Source organism: Apodemus sylvaticus, chromosome 6 (assembly GCF_947179515.1).
Source record: "Apodemus sylvaticus chromosome 6, mApoSyl1.1, whole genome shotgun sequence".
In the NCBI taxonomy this organism is placed as follows: domain Eukaryota; kingdom Metazoa; phylum Chordata; class Mammalia; order Rodentia; family Muridae; genus Apodemus; species Apodemus sylvaticus.
This window is the reverse complement of record NC_067477.1, coordinates 119,151,526-119,172,536: the sequence shown is the minus strand read 5'-3', so window position 1 is coordinate 119,172,536 and position 21,011 is coordinate 119,151,526. Positions and strand designations below refer to the sequence as shown.

Sequence of the window (21,011 nt, the reverse complement as noted above, 5' to 3'; positions counted from 1 at the left end):
TAGAAATAAGAACCTCCTCTAAGCATGTGGAAGGAGATGACCTCCTCTTAGGCAGTATGTTCTGCGGCTAGGGCAGATAAAAGAAGACAGGGCATTAGATTCCAGCAAGCTTCCCCTGAATCTTCCATTGGAATCTACCTGATACTGGGCAGAAGAAGCTTATCTGTGTTCTCAAGGTTTCCAGCTCACGCTGGGTTTAAATTACCCCTAGAAAAGAATCTCCCGGCACCTCAGCTTTCTACTGTGTCTCATGGAGATGGCAACAGCTAACTCCTAAGCTTAGGACAGGAGAGAGAGCTAAGGCCTACACGCAGTCCATACTGGGCACTTAGTGTCCTCAGCTAAGTACTCCCCTCCAGAGAGGGCGACAGAAAGTCCTTTAGCTTCAAATCCTAGACTAAACAGGGAACAGTCTACTGGTGAATCTCAATGTTCCTAGGATCCCACAAATCTAAGGGCAGCGGGGATTGTTCTTTGGTAAAGCTCATATACTGACTTGCTTTCTCTCCTTCCCTGCCTTGCTTCCCCCCTTCAGTGCTGGTGGGGACAAGTCCCTAGAGACCGTGACCACCTTGCCCAGTAAGTAAATACCAAGACCTTGAGTGGGGCTGTTCTAGAAAAAAATTAGTGCATTTGTGGAGACTAGCCCTGAAGTGAGAGAGGGGGCCCCAGTTGTCAGCCTGAAGGGATGGGCATCAGACACAGAGCCTACAAACCTGAGTTCAATCCCTGTTCTTTCTTGTGAGGTGACCTAGGACAGCGGTTCTCAACCTATGGGTCAAGATTCCTTTGAGGTTGAATGACATTTTCATGACCATCCGGCATATCGATTATGATTCATAACAGTAGACAATGACAGTTACAAAGTAGCAACGTGAATAATTTTATGGTTGGGGGTCACCACAACATAAGGAACTGTATTAAAGGCTCGCAGCGTTAAGAAGGTAGAGAAATACTGTCCTAGGACGAGCCACCAAATTCCTCAAGCCTTGAGTTTTTTCCATTTGGCCCAAGAAATACTGAGGCAAATCTGATGGGGGCGGGGGGTGGCGCTTCACTGCTCTGTAAGTTGGGCAGAGAAAAGTGCTTCTGTAAGGGAGACTTTTTGAACCTTGTCATCACATCATTCCAATGGAGAGAGTTTCTGTCAGACACATGTGCTAGAGTCTAACTTTCTTCTTCCAGATATCCTACGGGAATTTAATAGAAATCTTACAGGCTACTCAGTAGGAACCGGTGATGCAAGTTCTACAAGCGCGTTCCTTAACCAGGCCGTCCCTGGGGCGAAGGCTGAGTATGACATTTGCGGGAGCTGTAGAAAGGGGGGAGGCATGTGGTCAGTCCTTCAGATATCCCATAGAGACCTACGAAGGCATGTCACCAATCTGCAGCAATGGTTTTAAGTGTACTCTTTCCTGTCTGTCCACAGCCAAAGCTATAGCATGGAGTTTAGAGTTTCCTTGGACATGGGGAGGGGTCATGTCTCTACAATTGTTACCCAACTTTGTGGCCAGGCTTTCACACACTATATCGTTTAAGAATTGAACTGACTGAGCATATTGGTAACATTTGAGGCTCAGTCTGAAATAATGGCACTAGCAAATCTGTCTCTCCCCAGAGCCTCACAGGTAGTGACTGCTCTATATGATCAGGGAAGGCTTACTATATCAAAGTCAAGATCTCCAACCTAAGGGAGCCTCTGGGCAAATATCATCTCCCCAGCCCTGAAGTAGAGCTAATATAAAACAGCCTGGAGACATCCAAGGGGTGCTGAGGCAGAACTGTCTAGCCTCCTGGTATGGTCTCTCAAAGGGGCACTAATTCTTCTCATAGAGGCCCCAGAAGCCTGGGGTTTCTGCTCCACACAGTTCTTGCCCCCACACCTCTAGTTGATGGTCATGCCCCCATCACCTGTTTGTTGGGCTCTATAATAGCTTATGATGTACAGTCCCAGTATCCTGTCCAAGGAGACCACAATGCTATACCCCCATCACTCCGGCTTGTACTGAGAGCCACGAGTTATAAACCCAGGAATGTGTGGGTCATGTGTTTACTCTCCACTTTTCTGAAAGCATACACACACACACACACACACACATGCACATATGCGGGTACATGATACAGGCACATGTGAGGAATCACAGCCATTATGACAAACAAGAAGGGATTGTGTCAACGTGAATGTTTTCATGGTTACCATAGCTGAGCATCAAACTGTCAGCTTCCAGGCAGCTGGGAAGCAAAGGAAACATTCTAAACCTTCACACATCCAATTGCATGATCTGTCCCAGCTACTCAAGACAGACAAGTGAGCCAGCTGAAGTGGCGTTCACCCGTAATCCAAGCAATGGAGGACTTGAGCCAGCCTAGGTTATTACTGAAAACCTGCTTTAGAATGGAACATCAAAGGCAAATGGATTCCTAGTGTGGGACCTTAAAAAGATCATGGGCATGAAATGAGACTAGGGGTGGATTTGACGACTTTAGGACAACTTCCCAGCTTGCTGCTCACAAGGCCACTTGTGCAGTATTTCTAGATATTTATTGAGACTGTATTGAGATGTATTTCTAAACGTGTATTTCAGCCTTTCCCTTCCCGGAAATTCTCCTCTTCCTGACAAGGAGGCTGGCCCAGGTGTTCTGCCTCTTGCTCTCCATTGTGGTTTAACCACACGTAAAGAGTACTCTGCCCTTTTCAGTTTGGTCTAATCAGTCTCTCCAATAGTAGCCCCAGTGGCCTGTGAGCCTTGGGTCTCTGCAGTTCATGTAGTGTCATGGAAGCCGGGTACTGTGTAGGCCCCATAGGGTAAGAAGACAAATGTGCACACTCTCTCAACAGAAGGACTGACTTTCTATCCCCAGGAACCTGGCAAGCCAAGTCAAGACTCTGATTCAGAAGATGAAGAATGACAGCGTGAGTCCATTTGATGGTTACTGATAAACAGCAGTTGTCTAGCCTGCTAAGATTTTCCCAGTCTGCTCTGAAAAGCAGTGAGCGCCCTGTAGCTAGAGGCATTCAAGCAGAGATAGGGAAGACCCTGCCCGAGGCCCTCTAGAGGATATTAGATCAATGGGGAGAAAGTGGTCACCACTCACAATGACCTTGAAGGTCCCTCCTGTTGCTAAGATCCTGGTCTATAAATAAGTCTCTAAAATGTCATCAGCTTTGAGGTTCTCGCTGTACTATTTCAAGTAGACGAGGAAGTCACAAGGAGCTGACTGGATTTCCTAGAGCTGTGGTGGTTTGTCAGAAACAATGAGCCTTTTCCTCCCTCCTCATGCAGAGAGTGAACTTCCACCGAGACTGGAAGGTCATCACGGTGATGATCGGGGCCACTGACTTGTGTGACTTCTGCAAGGATTCGGTAATGAGATAGGGTCTAGGCCTGACCGTGACTTTGACTGTTAGACTTTGGAGATCTTCTCTAAGAAAGAACCCTACAACTCACCTGAGGGGGAATTAATCTCCAGCCACATTGTATACTTGTACACATAACTCATGCACACATTCATACATGCACACTCCATTCTGTTGGCCTTGTGGTGTTGGGCACCACATGCATGTCCCATGCAGTATATGGTGCTGCTGCTTCTCTTTCTTACAATACTTGAAAGAGAAGAAACTGTAGACCTCAAATATTTGGGAGAGTATCTCCATCTTTCACTCTGGTTAATGGTTCCAGTCTTCTAGCTGGCTTTTCCCTGATAACAGTGAGTGGTCGGGCATTCAGCTTAGATTTTAGCATGCTAATAGTCTCACAGATGGTGGGAGGCAAACATGTCCTTGGGGCTGGACCCAGAAGGGAAGCCCACAGGTGCCCCTTCTGCCTTCTCACTGGAACCAACAACACCTTCCTCTCCTCCCATTTCTCTTTCCAGAACCGTTACTCTGCAGCCAATTTTTTTGACCATCTCCGCAACGCCTTGGACATCCTGCATAAGGAGGTGGGTGAGAGCTTCTGAAACTTGGTAATGGCTCCAGTACAATGGAGGTGCAGGTGGGTAAGGATAGGAAGGATGGAACTAGCCAAGGACACGGGCTCTGCACCTGTCCAGAGGCTGCAGTCTTATTCCCAAGTCTATTTGGAATGCACCCCCAGAAATCTATTGTGTGAAGAAAGAAAAGTGCTGTGTACTTCTGTCTCGCTCCAGGACAACTGTTGGTGTTAGCAGCTAGCCAATACCCAGGCTTGGCATTGCATTTGAGGCTCAGAGTGTATCTTGAATGAGCTTCTATACCTAACCTCACTTCTACCCCACTGCTCCCTTGTGGCAACAAGTTACCCCTGCCATGCCCTGGAAATAGCATTATGACCACCAGATGCCCTGCTGGGTATCTGAGTCCCTATGTCTACTCAGAAGTTGACCCACATCAAGCTGGCAGAAGTTGGTCAGGAGCCAATGACCTGGCAAATAAGTTGCCTATCACGCCATGTTTTGGTTCACTAAATGATGGCTGAACAGAGCTGTGCACTTAGCATTTATCGTCATGCCAGAGGTACCACCAATACTGAAGCTGTGCTGGGCACTCCCCGCCCATTGCTATACCATGTCATGCATGGGCTACACAACCCCATGAAGTAGTCCCGTGTGGGTGGAACTGTCTCTTGAACGGACGGGATGAGCTGAGCTTGAAGTCTAAAGGGAGACGCTCTCCAAACCTGGGAGACCTTGTCTCACCTGCAGCCTTTTCTTTAGGTACCCAGAGCCCTGGTCAACCTCGTGGACTTCGTGAACCCCAGTATCATTTGGGAAGTGTTCCAGAAGAACCCAGCCAAGTGCCCGGTGAATCAGGCCAGGTAGGCAGGCACCATCCATCCTATCCAAGAGACATCCCAAGCTCTGGTCTGCTCTTTGCATCCAGGAGTGCCTCTCTGGAGTCTCAGCCACTTGGTCTGCCCGTACCAATAAATAAGGACTGTGCTACCATCATTCTCTCCTGGGAGGTCAAGACCCTGATCTGATTCCTTATCATATCCTGAATGCCAGGCAGGAACTTATACAATAGCAAGAGCCACCAGGGCTACTACTGAAGAGACTGAGTAGCCCAGACTGGAAAGGGCAATGCAGAATGAATGGTCTTTGTGTGTGGTTAAGCTGCATCTGAGAGCAAGAGGCAGAACACCTGAGCCAGGTACCTTTTCAGGAAGAAGAGAGAAAGGGGGGATGGGGAGAGTGACTGTTTTTCTGCTTTAATTGGGTGGGCGGTAGATGTGATTCTTCACACCTTCACACCTTCTTCACACCTTCTTTGTATGCTCAGTGACTTAACAAATCTCATGGGATTGACTGTGGATAACCCTGAAGGCTTTAGAAATGCAGATAGCCTTCATTTAGGACTCTGATCTTTATAATGGTGCAAAAGCCACAGGCACCCAAGAGAAAACATACTCAGAATATAGTCTTTCTCTGGCCTGGAGACATGTAGTGCCATGCTCTCAAGTGACCCTGGAAGCAGCAGCGAGCCAATGCTCCAAGATAGACCCCCACCCACCACCACAAAGGGAAACAGCCAACTCACTATGGTATATGGTAACAGTGCTGCTATGACACACTGTTTGGTGGGTAGAGCAAATGATTCTTCTTCCCATTTGGGTGGGGGTGGGGATGTGATCACATGTGTGTGTATATGCATGCTTGTATGGCGGAGTGCTCAACGTGTGCACGTACCCACACATGTTTGTGTGTGCCTGTGAAAGCCAGAAGTTGATGGGGGGGGGAGGTGTCATCCTTGATTGCTCTTCCCCTTTTTCAATGAGGCAGTATCTCTCTGTCAAATCTGGAGTTCACTGCTAGGGCAGGCCTCATTAGCCAGCCTGCGTCAGGGATCCTGTCTCTGCTTCCCTGGGCTGTAATCACAGGTGAGCTGCTATACCCAGTTGGCATTTCTGGGGATTCTGCGAATGTAACCTCCATCATAAGCTAAATAGGCCAAAGGGGCCATCTTTAACATATATATCTACACACACACACACACACACACACACACACACACACACGTTAAAGGGTACATGGTTGTTTTGTTTTTTAATTAAGTATCATATTCTCATTGCCTGAATTCATTCACTGGACAGAATACATGACTGGCCTAGCCTCTGAAATCCAGTTCTGGTACTTGTTGTCTGAACTCACTCAAACTTCAGACTCCTGTCTCACTCTTTCTCTAGTACCTAGGACAAGTGCCTCCAGGCTCTCAATCCAGGGCCTGAGTGACCCCTGTTATCCCTCCCCGCTCTGGGTAGCCAGAAGTGGTCCCTGAATGGGGGGTGGGGGGCTTCAGCTATGGATCTTCTTGCCTCGTTATATAGTGTCCTGTGCACCTGTGCTCTGACCCCGGGGGAGGACTCCCATGAGCTGGCAAGGCTGAAGGCCTTCACCAAATCCTACCAGGTAAGGCCGAGGGGAGCCCCTTCCATGCCTTCCTCCTCCTGAGTTCTCCCTACTTCAGCCCAGAGCCCCCACTAGGCAGGGGAGGCCTGAAGGAAATGGAGCAAGATGTATCAGCCATCCTGGGCTCTCTCTGCTCCAACGTGGCTGAGGGTCTCAGTTTCCCTGGTTATAAACACCCCAGTGGCATCCAAAGTGACAAAACTGGTGTGGCTGAGACACTGGTGTGGCAGGAGGGGGTGGCAGGGGACACCTCTCCTGGATAGGTGTAGGCCTGGGAGGCCCTGTGAAATCACACTGGAAGCCAGCCTCTCCCCCCCATATCTCTGGCCCTGACTCTCATTCCAGTCCCCTAGCCAGGCCACAAAAAAAGAGATTACAGGCTAGGACGCTGATGAGCTCTGGAATATCTTTTCTGTTTTTTGTTCTTTGTGGGAGCATCTACCCAGCCCTTAGACAGCAAGTTTAAAACAAAGCAAAACCAAAAAACCCATTTCCAAACTCTCTGGAATGGCATTTGCTATCCAAAAACATTTACATCATATGAAAGGCTAAGTCAGCTTCCCTTCCAATAGGATGGGGATAGAGTCCATGTGCCACCTGCCCTTTTCCTACCCTGTTAAATAAAGGCTGCTGTTGGTGTGTGTGTGTGTATGTGTGTGTGTGTCCCTAGAGTAGCATGCTCCAGCTGGTTGAGTCAGGCCGCTACGACACTCGAGAGGACTTCTCTGTGGTACTGCAGCCCTTTCTCTTCAACACCAGGCTCCCCGTCCTAGAGGTAAGCTCCCCGACCCCCAATCTTGACTCTGGGGGAAGAACTGCTGTGGGCATCTTTGCAAGAAAACTACCAAGGCAGGAATGCATGCGCCTCCACAGCATGAGAATGAGGTGGAAAGGCCACAGGGAGATCTGCAGATGCTATGCGGCGAGTAGGCGCTTTAACAACTGAGCACAGGCATGATACTTCCCACAGATAAGGTTGCCATGACTGTCTTTGGGGATACCAATACTGTGAGCCTCACAGACCGAAAGTGCAGAGATGTGACATATCGCTCCAGACAGACAGAACATAGAAGACAGGCAGAACCCCCAGGTATCCAATGCTACATTAGTGACTTCGGGCCACACATGCTCACTCTCTTACGTGGACCTGTGGTGATAAAGGAGAGATCTGATGCTGTGTTCCCACCTACTGGCCATGTTCCTTGGCGCTTCCTCTCAGTGCAGAAGAGCTCTGTGGGCAGAGCAGGTAATGCCTCGTGCCCAAGACCTTATCTAAGTTCAGGGAAAGTGGAAGAATAGAGCACTGTGTCCAGATGCCGCGCTGCAGAGAGAAGAGCTGGAGTAGGGTGCCCAGCTGTCCTGACGCCCGCTCTGGCTAGGCCTGCTTGGTGCCCACTTCAAACCTCTCTACCAAACTGTGGAGGCTGAGGATGAGGAAGGAAGCTCCGCCCCCACCCTTCCACCCTTTGCTAGTTTAGTATTAATTTAGTATTGCTGGCAGAGCAATGGAAGGAAGGAAGGAAGGAAGGAAGGAAGGAAGGAAGGAAGGAAGGAAGGAAGGAAGGAAGGTAGGAAGGAAGGTAGGTTTGGGTTGGTTTACATCTTTATTTAAGAAGATACAATGTATCCTGGCAGAGAAGCCATGGCCAGGAGCATGAGGTGGCTGGCCATATTGTATCAGGAGGCAGAGAATCAGGAATGTGGGTGCTCAGAGAGCTCTCTCTCTCTCTCTGCCAAGTCCAGTACCCCAGTCCATTTAATGTTGGTCCTCCTGCCCAAATTCACCTAACTTAGAAAAGCCCTCACTAATATGCTTGGAGGCATGTCTCTGGGGATTCTAGATGCCGTTGGGTTGATGTCAATATTAACCAATATGCTACCCAAGACTCTTCCTGGGAACTGAGAAGTGTGCTTCTTCACTACAGCATGAGATAGGCATTATACAGATGTGCCCAAACACAGAGCACTATTAGAATTAAATACAGAGAATGTGGTGGCCAAGTGTAGACTTGAGGTCACCCAAAGCTGTTTAATCTGTGGGAATGCCCTCATGTTCTTCAGGGGTTCCCATGGGAGGACCGTATCTTGTGATCAGACTTGAGGATCACATAGCCCACAGCCCCCTCTAACCTCCCGGGACTTTGAGGAAGTGTGTTTTATCTCTTTCAGAATGGGAATCCAGATACATCCTTCTTTGCCCCAGACTGCATCCACCCAAACCAGAAGTTCCACTCTCAGCTGGCAAGAGCCCTCTGGGCCAATATGGTAAGATAAAGGACTGCTCCTGGTAGGGTAGCCTAGTGTAAAGCACCAGCCCTACCAGCCCTACAAGCTGTGGCATAGGCCTGGAGGATCAGCATCTGGCACATCTGTGCAAGTCTTACAGCATGGCCACAGGGGATCCTGGAGATCCGCTTGGCCAGGTTACACTGCCTGTTTTCTTCTGTGCTGCTCTATGATGAGGGATGCTGCCTACACAAAAGTCTCTCCCAGGGCTGTGGGTAAACCTGAGTTCAGATATTTAGGGCTCATGTAAAAGCATCGGGGGAGCTCCTCTGTATCCCCAGTGCCAGTGGACAGAGATCCCAGGACCTTGCTGGGCAGCCAGTCTAACTGGAACAGCACACTCATCCCCAAGTTTAGTCAGAGTCCCTTACTCAAAAAGTAAGGTGGAGAACAGTAGAGAAAGACTCTTGTCCTCTGACCTCCATATGAACACCTACAAGCATGAGCACCAGTTCATAATGTGCATGCATACCACACACATACACACACACATACACACACCACACACCACACACACACATACACACACCATACACCACACACACACATACACACACACACCACACACATACACACACACATACACACACCACACACACACATACACACACACCACACACACACATACACACACCACACACACACACACACACACACACACACACACACACACACACACACACACACCACACACACACACACCACACACACACACACATACACACATACACCACACACCACACACATACACACCACACACACACACACACACACATACACCACACACCACACACACACACACACACACCACACACACACATACACCACACACCACACACACACACACACACACACACACCACACACACACACACCATATCGGTCCCTACAAACACAGCAGCAGAAAGCCCCCATCCAACCTTCTCTGTACACCATTACTTATGCTAGGCAGTTGAAACCACGTGATCTCCTTTTGGCCCCTGCACAGTCCCTCAGAAATGTTTTCAGTTTCCAGAAAAGCTAACTGTCTTGCTCTGAAGTCCTACTGCCAACATCTGCCAAAACGAAGCTTCTGAGCTTCCTGCTACAGGAGGCTGCCAGGAAGTTTTCAACAGAAACAAATAAGGTTGGTGTGTTTTTCTTTCCTTCCCTGATCAGCTCGAACCCCTGGGAAAGAAAACTGATACTTTGGACCCAAATGGACTCATAGCTACAGCCTGCCCGACCAAGGTAATAAGATAGGAACTGCTTTGCCTTTCCCCTCCCCCTCCCTCTTCCCCCTCCTCCTCCCCCTCCCTCTTCCCCTCCTTATCCTTCTTCCCCCTCCTTCTTCTCCTCCTCCCCACTCCTCCTCCTCCTCTTCTTCCTTCAATGGGGCTTGGACTTGGAAGAGGGGAGAGGGAAATCTTCCTTGAGGTGGCTGATCAGGGTGGTCCACACAGAGAAAGGAGCCTGGGTAGCAGACGCCAAGAGTGCAAGAAGGGGAAGAGCAGATGGGGATGTAGGTGGGCAGGTCAAGAGAGCCTAGAGCCTAGAACCTGGCCTGAATGTTTTCCCCAGGAGGAGGACTCACAACAGAAGCCACAATGGGAGAGCACCCAAGCTACCACCAGGGTGGGTTGGAAAGGACCAGCCCGAATTGGCATAAGGGACAGCTCAGGCCTCCTTTTAAGGAGGAATATGTTAAACGTGACTTCAGGCCTGGAGTGGGGGCAGGTTCATGTTCCCATTGCCTTCAGCTCCCGGTGCTGGTTTTGTCTTATGGCTTTTTAACCAAATAAGGCCAAGGCAAGGGAACCCTTAGTGGCCATAAAAGCAGAGTGCCTGACCTAATCCGGGAGGCTGGGCTTCCAGCCTGGGTCAGGCAGCTACCAGCCTTCCTCAGCGGGCAGGGCCTCAGTCTAGGCTTGCAGCTCCCTTGGGATATCTGCTGGGGAGCCCAAGAAAAGGGGAGCCCCTATCCTGCTTCATGCTCCCTGTCAGCTGTCTTTGGGATAAGAGCTATAGTAGCAGAGGGTCCAATGGCTACATCTGGTGCTCCAAAGCAAAGAGAGTCAAGTCATGTGATTATCAGTGTGTGGGGGTGTGAGTGCCAACAGTCGATCAGATGCTAGGTAAAGAGGCTTGGGTGAGGCCCCTCTGTGTCACTGCTGCTTGCCAAGGCTACCCAGCAGTGTTGCAAGAGGGGCCTGGAGAACTTGGGCAGTGAGGAGCATTTGGGGACTTAAAATAACCACCATACCATAATAATTTCATTTCATCTCTGCGCACCCTTGTTTGTATGGGTGTGCGTGCATGCACGCACGGAGGCCAGAGGTTGATGCTGGATGTTTTTAAGACAGGCTGTCCTAAAGACCCTGGAGCTCACCAGTTTGCCTAGGCCGTCCGACTAGTGAGGCCCACGAGCCCTTCCGTTTCCACCGCCCCAGCTCTACGACCACAGGCTCACACTTCCACATCTGACTTCTTATATGGGCTTTCAGGATCCAAATTCAGGTCCTCATACTTCTATGGCAAATACTTTACCACTTGAGCCATCACCCAGCCTATAATTGAGTACTTTAGGGCTTTAATAATCAGTATAGCCTTCCTGAGTATTAACCATGAGAGTCCCCTCTGGTGTGTCAACTCTCAGCCATCATAAACACTCCCACTCAACAAATATAGTGTATGTCAAACTGAGAACCCAGTCCCCGGTGACTTCCTTGTGATCCCCCCCCCACCAAGGCAAAGTAGGCCCCTCTCTGTCCCAGTTAAGGAGCCTCACAAAGGGCTGATGCTCTTCCTAGAATCTCAAATTTACCCTCTCCATTCTGGACAGAGCCTGACCTAACTATTGATAAGGCGAGGAAAGAGATCCAGCCTCTTAGAGCCTGTAAAAAGCCCAGCCCAGAAGAAGCTGTTGCTAAGCAACCTTGGAGCCCATTCCAAAAGGGTCCATCTGTTGACCAGACCGGCTTCACTGCACAGTGCCTCAGGTGCCATCTGCTATGTGCCTCAGAGCTGTCCAGAAGTCCACCGCATCTCCGTGTGAGCTGGCGGGGGCCAGGCAGTGCATATTTTCATCCAGGCTGTGTCTAAACATAGAAGCAACAAGCAGAGTGGGGTGGGGGTGGGGGTGGGGCAGGCAGCAAGCTGGAAGTGAGGACTTCCAGTACCCTTCCTCCCTGGTCCCCAGCCTCACTGTTAACATAGTGTTCTGCCTTTCCAGGTAGGGGGACTTCGCAGTACACTGTGGTTTTAGGATGTATTTGCAGGTTGGATGAATTACTTAGCTGAGCCTTGGCTGGCTCTGTGGACTGCTCTCCCTCCCTACGTTAACTGTCTTTCTGACCCCTTGCTTTTCTAACTCCAGAGCCGAGCCATCTGGAAAATAAGCTCTGTCGTCTTTCAGGTTTTCTTCTTCTTGACCTTTGTCACAGTTAACATCTTCCTCCTTGGAATCTGTTCCTCCCTGGACCTGAGAAGCCTTAAGCACCTTCATTTTCCCCCCTGATTGCCACTCTTCCTACTTTCCAATGCATCCCTATGTCTAACCCTGACAACAAGGCTCTTCTCAGACTCTCCTGTCTCAGTCTTATTGTAACTTCTCTCCACAGGTGTGCATCCTCTCACTGAGGTTGATCTATTTCTAGAGCCACCCCACCCCATCCCCAACACCTCCCATCCCACCTTGAACCTCATAGCGCCAGCTTCCTTGTCTCTCACTCTACCAATTGGTTTTTTTTTTCCCTTTCCCAGACACCAATTCTAAATTTCCAAACCCTTAAAACATATTTCCCCTTGGAAGCTACATATGGTATGGGATTACTGCTCCTACCAAAAGAGGACTGTGTGTGTGTGTGTGTGTGTGTGTGTGTGTGTTTGTGTGTGTATATGGGGGGTGGGATTAGAAAAGACCCCTTCTTTCTCTCAGAACCCCCCATCTAGCCATGCGGCAGCCTGGCTCGCCAGCTGCTGACTCAACTCCTGGCTCTCGCCGTGGACTCTGCCTCCGTGGCAGCCCACAGAAACCAGGCAGCGTCCCTTCTACCTGCTCAGGCTTGCAGCCAGGAATCTCTCATGAAGTCAGCTCCACCCCAGGCCTTTAAACCAGTCTGACTCACGTGCACCAAGCAACCAAGAGTCAATAAAGGCAGAATTGCAAGGTTTCCTTGTCCTCTGACCCCTTCAGCACCCCCTCCTCCCGCCCCCCACTAATGGATCTTGTGGTCAGATAAATGCTTGTGTGACTCCAAGCTCTTCCAGAAAGGGGAAACTTGTCTGTGGCTTCCGCTCTCTCTTGTGCTGGCCGCACTAGTACCAGCTCCAGCCAGGGCTTCTTTGTGGAGGGAGAATCATAATTAGCACCACACCCTGTCTTGTCCTGAGGGGTGTATGTCCCCAAGTCTTGCATCCGCACCTTGGCAAATTACGAACTCCTAAGTCTTCAGTTCTACATCACTTAGGAGTATCTCATATCCTTCTCCCGCATGCCTAGGGGACAAAGCAGCTGCTCCCCTCTCAGCACTGCTCTGGGCACAGGAACTGGACAGGGGCATAGGTCTGTCTTTTGTACAAAGCACCCAGACTGCCCTCTTGGGGTGGGGTGGGGGAGGCTGGCGACACTGATCAGAGACAGCCTCAATAACTATGCTGTGTGCCACGCCAAGCTTCTCTGTCTTGCACTGGTGACACCACCTGAGTGTGGCTGGCCTTTGTTTCAGATGGGCATGCTGCCACTCAGAAGAAAAGAGGAGATGGGCTCCATCATTTTAACCCTCTCCTTCTCCTCCTCCTCCGTCTCTTCTTCCTCCTGCTCCTCCTCCTCTTCCTCCACCTCTCTTTTTCCTCCTCCTCTTACCCCTCCAAAAGCCAAAATAAAACATCTTTCAGCTGAGTTTACTGAGGAAATAGTTTACAACACCTGGAATTGATCTCTCTCTCTCTCTCTCTCTCTCTCTCTCTCTCTCTCTCTCTCTCTCTCTGGTTTTTTGGTTTTTTCGAGACAGGGTTTCTCTGTGTAGCCCTGGCTGTCTTGGAACTCACTCTGTAGACCAGGCTGGCCTCAAACTCAGAAATCTGCCTGCCCCTGCCTCCCAAGTGCTGGGATTAAAGGTGTACGCCACCACTGCTCGGCAGAATTGATCTCTAAAGACATCTTTCCTCACACTCTGGCTGTCCTCTCTCATGCCGCCCCCCCCCCCCCCAACCTTCCTGTTTGGTTTCCATTTTTTCCAGCCCTGGTATTTCTACTCCACGATCTCCCTGCCCTGGGTCTACCTCAGTATTTGCTAGTCCAGATCTTAAGTTGGCCTCGCTTTACCTCCATGTTGGATTTCTTCCTTGTTTGGTTCCCCACCCCCACCCCCCTTCTCCTTAGCAGCTTCCTTCTCCCATCTTTGATTAACCCATTGCCTACAAGTGGGTGAACTGGGAATGTCAACAGGGCTGTATCAGCACTGATTGTCCAGCAGATAGGTGTGGAGGCCTGGAGAGCAGGCTTGCCAAGGAGAAAAAAAAAATGACTGCAAACAGGAAGCTAACTTAAAGGGGGTAACACACAGCACAAAGAAGTCAGAGGAAAATGACAAATAATAAAATACGTTGATAATCATAACTCTTCTTCAGGAAGAAAGGTGCTGGATTGTGACTCTTTTGCCAGAAAAAAAAAAAAATGTGAAGGAAATACGTAAGGCGGAGAACCACAGAGAAGTGTGATTGCTAGAGTCTATGAGAGCTCATGTAGCCCGGACTGCAGGGCGTGTAGAACTTTCTCTAAGCCTTCTATTTGTGCCTCCCTGGTTAACAAGCATTTACAAAAACCCTTCCGGGAAGGACTGAAATTCTGTCTGTGCAGCTCTTCCCATTTCAGTGCGGAACCCTGTTAAATAAACCTAGAAGGCAGGGCGGTGAGCTCATCTGCAGCCTTCATGCTGTTAGATAACCTCGGTGTAATTTCTCTTTCCTCCTAGGGTCAGCCCTTCCTGAGAACCTTCCGGAACAGTAACTACAAGTATCCTACCAAGCCAGCCATTGAGGTAACCTCTGACTCATTCATGTCTGTGTCTCTTAGACATAAGTCAGTCCCACCTGCCAGGGACTTGGGGTGTGGTGCAGATTTCACTGTTAGCTTAAACACAAGTATACCCGCCTTACATACTGGGAATTGGAATGTAAAAAAAAAAAAAAAATCCGGAACTAAGGCCCCAGGATGGTCCTGACTTGTTCTCAAAGTTGCCTACCTGACGTCAGCGGCCAAGCAGAGGAAGCGCTGGGATCGGCGTGTACTAACCTTTGCTGTCCTCAGAGACGTTGTTTTTAATTAAACAGCTTAGCCTTACAAGATCGAGATAGCAGGGTTAAGGGAAGGTGGGTATTAGTGTTGAGGTGGGGCAGGGGCAAGAAACGCCACCAACTTCCTGAAGGCGGAACCTGAGACTCAGTGGGAAGGAATCTCTGTGCTGGGGCGGGGGACCTGACTGGAACCTGCCGCACATACATACCAAGCCCCTAGCCTTACTGGATAAGAATCAGTCAAGCCCACTCTGAGCCTCAGAGCCCTGTGGCTTTAAGGATTGACACTCTAAAGATGGTTTGCCAGATCCTGGGCCACACTGCACCTTGAAGGACCTAGGCCTGGTCCACCGCGGCAGAGACCAAAACATTTCACATCCAGGCTGAGAGCTGGTGGGGGATTTAGAGAAACATTTGGTGTGGTCCTGACCTGGGTAGTTAGGGCCCAATAGAATTCACAACTGTTTACTAAGCATCTAATATGTGCCATACACTATTTCAGGGAGTCAGGGTAGACCAAACAGATGGGACTTAGCTTTTACAGAGCCCCATCTGCTGAGTTGAGGCATCTAGGACATAGCTAAAAGGATCCTTTGGGACAGGGACAGCCGTTGCTCAGAGGATGGAGATGACAGACAGAAAACAATGTACCAGGGGAAGGATGGCTGGTTCTGATGCATCACAGTTGCTGAGCCTGTCTGAGATGGGAAGATTTAAACCGACACACGCAGGTCAAAAACTGCATGGAGGGCCAGAGAGAGACAGAGGCTGATGGCAGGGTGGGCAGGAGGTAATGACTGTAAGGGAGGAAGAGGAGGGAGGTGAGACTGGCTGGAGTCAGGGCTTGTGACTGTGGCTAGTGAAGAGCAAGGAGGTCAAAGTGGTGTTCAGGGCCAGCCCACACCGGCAGAGGTAAAGGGAACCATGGGAGGAGTTCCCCAGCCCTAGCCACAGCATGGAGCCTTTTCCAGACATCAGCCACTGGGGGAAACTTGCATTGGGTGGCATGTGGTCCCAGCAGACCTAAATCTTGTTAGTAGCCAAGGGTGACCTTGAACCCGAAGTTCTCTTGCTTCCACTGCCCACGTGCTGGATTGCAGGTGTATACCACCGCCACGCCTGGCTTTTTAAGTCTTGGTTTGATTTTTGAAATATGATCTCTGGGCTCTAATTTACAGTGATCCTTCTGCCTCAGCCTCCTAAATGTTGGGATCAGAGGCGGGAACTGCCACACCTAGAGGAAAGACCTTTCATAAGCCACCTGAAGCTCTGAGAATAGCCTCTGTGGAAGCGGCAAGGGGCTGTCAAGTGTGACATCCTAACATCCTAAGTATTTCAGCAGTGTGGCTAAGAACTGTCACCTTCGGACTCTGGGTTCTGACTCACGTTAACCCAACTCAGGTTAACTCAGGTCCTGCTTGAACGAGTGACCAAATTCCTGTGTGACTGAGAGTCTTGTCAACCTGGCAGAGAGGGGCAGCCAACATGCTGAGTGGGGGATGGGCAGTAGTATGCAGGGTGGGGTAGGACCTGTTCTCCTGGTTCTTCAGTCTCAGGGATCTTTCTTTCCCCTGTTGGCCAACATTAAAAAGGGTATGGGCTTGCTTTAATAGATTGTTGCTTAAAATAGGCAACATCAACACTAGCTTTGTTACAAAGTGTTATTCTGCACCTACTTGGTATACATACAGCAAGATGGCCGTATCCTGGGAGCCTGGTTGAGGTCACAACCCAGTGTCCTCTCCTTTGTGACAGGTCCGATCTGTATGTCGACCCTGATAGAACATGCTTGACTATTAGAGAGTTCTATGACACTGGTGGCTCTAGAACTTTCTTTTTACAGACTCACATTTCCCAAATGTAACTTTCCCATCTGCTTGGTTTTTTTTTTTTTTTAACTCCCATGAAATGTCTAAACAGCTGATGACATCACTGTGATCTACTGAGTAGCCCGTGGAGTAAACTAATATATTATGTGAAGCAAATGTTTAAGAGACTGTTAGAAGGCCCCTCCCCAGGAAAGCCACAGTTCGGTTAAAGATTCTTCAAAGTTGAATGATCAGAATGTCACAAACACAGAGTTAGAATGTTGCAGATCCAGGGCCATATTATCTTGTGCTATCTTTAGTCCTCTTAGTAGCTATTCATTTTCCAACTCTGTGCTCAACCCAAATCCTTATGATTATTAGGGGAGACTTTAAAAAAAAAAAAGCCCACATTATCTAAACAGACCACTAGCTTCCATCAACCCAAAAGCTAAAAATGTCATCAGATAGCATCCAAGAGGACATTTTCCTTCTTTACCATAATCCAACATCTAATGTTTCCATCAATGTATTTCTTTTGTTCTGTGACTATAAAAACTTCACAGAACTACTTCATTGGACATGTTATTTGGGGCAACCTAAATCTATGTCCCTGGGCCGAGGTCACTCTTTTTTCTTTTCTCTTTGTTTTTTGGGGTGGGGGCTAGAATAGTCACTCCTAATCCCTTTGAGGTGAGAGTTGTGTTTTGATTGACAGTTTACACTCCCTCCCCCTTCAAAGTGAAAGCTCTGTTTGATTGACAGTTCCTCCTCGGTTGCTCAGGAGAGTTGTTTTAAGAAGGCCTGACCTGACGTCAGATGACCTTTTGGAGGTGGTCACTCACTCACACTCTGAGAAAATCAGTCAAACCATTGTGGGGAGGCGCTGCTGCACCCTTAGTGTGCACGTGTTTGGGGAAAGTCAGTTCTCTGCGGGCTCCCCTGGATTCTGTGACCTCCCTCTACCCCTCCACCACACCCCGACTCCTCTGGCACCTGGAAAATCCACTCTGTATTAGAGACGAGGGCAGTTGACTAAAGTTTCCAGCAGGACAGGCGTTCATTTCTGTACACAGGAGTTGATGGCTCAGGGTTAACTAGGCACAAGGAAAACAGTCCTTAGTGAAGCTGTGCAGAAGCCAGGAGCCTAGCAATTATACAACTTCAGCATTTTTCTAAAAATATTTTAACGGATGGTTGTTTAGACTCTAGCATCATAATTAATGTCAATCAGCTTAACATTAATAACACCCACCAAAGCGCTCATGTTAGACATGGAAAATATCTCATATTAGACATGTAGAATCTCTTGTGTTGAATGTGTAAGATCTGTGTCCTTTGCAGGACTACTTTTTGTAAGAATTCACTGTTTTCTCTCTTACTTTGTGACTGCTGGCTCTATACCAATGTAGATAGGTCAGGAAGGGAAAGACTGTGCTTGTGTATGTGTGTATGGTGCGTGGTAAGTGTTTCGTGTGTGTGTTGTGTGTGTGTGTGTGTGTTTGTGTGTGGTGTGTGTGTTTGTGTGTGGTGTGTGTTTTGTGTGTATGTGTGTGTGTGTAAGCAGAAACTCACTTCTTTCCAATTTCCTTTTCCACACCTACCAATAACCATGCCCAGCCATCTGAGAGCAGCTCCAGCAGTGTATTTCTAGGGTCCTTGGCTGATTCTTTCTAGGTGCACTTTGCCTGCATGTGAGTAATGGCCCTTACCTTCTTCCCCCTGACTTAGAACTGGGGCAGTGACTTCCTATGCACAGAGAAGAACCCTTCCAGCAAGGTACCCACCTCAGGTAAGCGGAACCACCACCTCCTACACTGAATCCCATGTTGGGTGCCAGGCCTGTAGGTGCCTGGAGTCCTGAGTGGACCTTGACTCGTGGGTTCCAGTGCAAGGCCGGGATGCTTGGAGGTCCCAGAAGCTGCTCTGCAGTGACTGCTGAACTCCCTCATGGAGGGCTCAGGCCTATCCCCCCAGTAAGGCTTTAGTCAGTCTCTTTGAAGTTTAAACACAGCTCCTCAGGCCTCCCTGATTGGTGAGACAAGTACAGCTAGGGATGTGGTCCTAGCTGCTCATTCCACACGACGCACACTGGAACTCTGCGGGGCCACCCGTGGGGTACTGGATGGTAGATATCAAACCCATGTTACTCAGAGCCTTAGTGTTCTGAATGAAAAGAAGTGGCAGCCCTGGTAAAGCCTGACTGTAGAGGTGCGCAGCACAGGGACCTGCGGGCTAGGGCAGCCTCGGTGTAACACCAAGCCTGCATCTGCACACTCTCCTCTTGCCTGTTTCTTCCAGTTCATGAACTCCGACCAGCGGACATCAAGGTGGTGGCAGCCATGGGTGACTTTCTGACGGTGAGTACTAAGCCACAGGCCAGCGTGGGCTCCTCAGAGCTTAGCCTGGCTGTGCAGAGTCAGTCCTCTTCAGCACCAAAGCTGAAGGGATCCAGGTCCAGCAAGGGAGGCCCTTCCAGGCCTGAATTGCGTATCCCAGCCGCCATCTTCCTTCCCCCTACTTGACCTTCACCGTGTGCACAAGGTCCCCTCTACCCCTCTGCTCCCCAACATTGTCAGAATTACACATGTTGCCTGAACGCAACTCCATCCACCCACTCTTAAAGAGTAATAGTCTAATCTGCACATTCCCCCAGAGCCCCTCACCCTACTGAAGGACATGTTTCTCGGGGATAGAAGGAAACCCAACGCGGTCCTGGCCCCGTTCCATTGCTCTGCTGTTTAGTTACTGCTGTGAGCACCACGGGCAGCAATTCTAACAGGAAGAGTGGGACCACCATAGCCCTCTGGCTGAGACAGGAAGCTTCCAGGGAGGAGACTCGTGAATGAATAGGTGACACGTGGCACTTTCGCAACTCATGTCTACTCCTGCGGAAACAAAACCACCCCACGTGGAAATGAAGGCATTTTAATTGTGCTGTGGACATGGGAAAGTAGAGAAGGGTGGGGCCAACCATGACTTTACCCTGGTGGGGCACGTGCATGGGGGCAGGGGAAATAGTTGAAGAAGATTGTCAGGCCCATGATTCTTTCCATTTTATTTTGTGAGTTGAACTCAGGGGTCTCAATAAATAGTCCTGACTGCCTCCAGCTTGTTCTGTAGCCCAGGCTAGCCTCAAACTTGTAGCAAGCCCTTAGTTTCTCAAGTGCTGGCATTACAGGCATGAGCTTAGGTACAACTCAGGCAATATTGATTGTTTAATTTGAGAGAGGATCTCAAGTAGCCCAGGCTAGCCTCAGACTTTCTGAAACTCCTAATCTTTATGCCCCATCCATGGGGTGCTGGGATTATGGGTATATATTACCAAACCCAGCACTGAGAACCCATCCCAGGTCTTCATAGATACCAGGCAAGTACCCTATTAGCTGAGTTGTACCCCAAGCCTTGGGGAAAGATTCCTGTTACTTTGGTAAATGCAAAGGTAGAATGCTTCTCTTTTATTATTATTAAGAAAAATAAAAGAAGACAGCTTCAGAAATCTTCATAGAAAAGAAATTGAAGGAAGATGAAGTAAAAGGGGGAGGTGGGCTGCAGAGCGTGATGTCGCTGCTGCCGGGGAGGCATTTGGCTTTGACCCTGAGTTGGAGGGGACAGCAGGGAGAAGTGTGGTCAAAGATAGGGGAGAATAGAGCTGAGGTCTCTGGGGCTGGGGAGGAGGAGGATCAGCTCCAGGAAGGAAGAAGGCAGGGACAACAGGGACTGAGCAGAGGAGCTCAAGCCCTCAGGCTCTGAAGCAGTGGCAGGCCTGTGTACCTCCATCTGACAGGCCTGTGCACCTCCATCTGACAGGCCTGTGCACCTCCATCTGACAGGCCTGTGCACCTCCATCTGACAGGCCTGTGCACCTCCATCTGACAGGCCTGTGCACCTCCATCTGACAGGCCTGTGCACCTCCATCTGACAGGCCTGTGCACCTCCATCTGACAGGCCTGTGTACCTCCATCTGACAGGCCTGTGCACCTCCATCTGACAGGCCTGTGCACCTCCATCTGACAGGCCTGTGCACCTCCATCTGACAGGCCTGTGTGCTTCCATCTGAGGCTCCACCAGAAAGCGCCAGGCGGTGGTGGCACACGCCTTTAATCCCAGCGCTTGGAAGCAGAGGCAGGCAGATTTCTGAGTTCAGGGCCAGTCTGGTCTACACAGTGAGCTCCAGAACAGCCAGGGCCACACAGAGAAACCCTGTCTCAGAGGAAAAAGAAAAGTGGGAAGCAAACAGAGGGACAGGAAGTGG

General features: G+C 49.6%; 2 protein-coding genes across 3 annotated transcripts in view; both read left to right on the top strand.

Annotated features, from left to right (window-relative positions):
* LOC127687568 (phospholipase B1, membrane-associated-like) overlaps positions 1-4,803 on the top strand; it is an 81,707-nt gene extending 76,904 nt beyond the window's left edge. The window contains exons 31-36 of the mRNA XM_052186332.1: positions 536-579; positions 1,186-1,294; positions 2,863-2,914; positions 3,285-3,365; positions 3,880-3,945; positions 4,699-4,803. Coding sequence (XP_052042292.1) covers positions 536-579; positions 1,186-1,294; positions 2,863-2,914; positions 3,285-3,365; positions 3,880-3,945; positions 4,699-4,803 — 457 coding nt within the window. The remainder of the gene's footprint in view (positions 1-535; positions 580-1,185; positions 1,295-2,862; positions 2,915-3,284; positions 3,366-3,879; positions 3,946-4,698) is intronic.
* A 4,904-nt stretch (positions 4,804-9,707) lies between these two features.
* The window catches only part of LOC127687572 (phospholipase B1, membrane-associated-like), a 31,041-nt gene continuing 19,737 nt past the window's right edge, over positions 9,708-21,011 (top strand). The window contains exons 1-4 of one of the 2 annotated variants that reach the window (XM_052186339.1): positions 9,708-9,801; positions 14,630-14,695; positions 18,488-18,548; positions 19,058-19,116. In XM_052186339.1, the coding sequence (XP_052042299.1) occupies positions 19,099-19,116 (18 nt within the window). In that variant the 5' untranslated portion in view covers positions 9,708-9,801; positions 14,630-14,695; positions 18,488-18,548; positions 19,058-19,098. The other variant, XM_052186340.1, reaches the window with a different exon arrangement.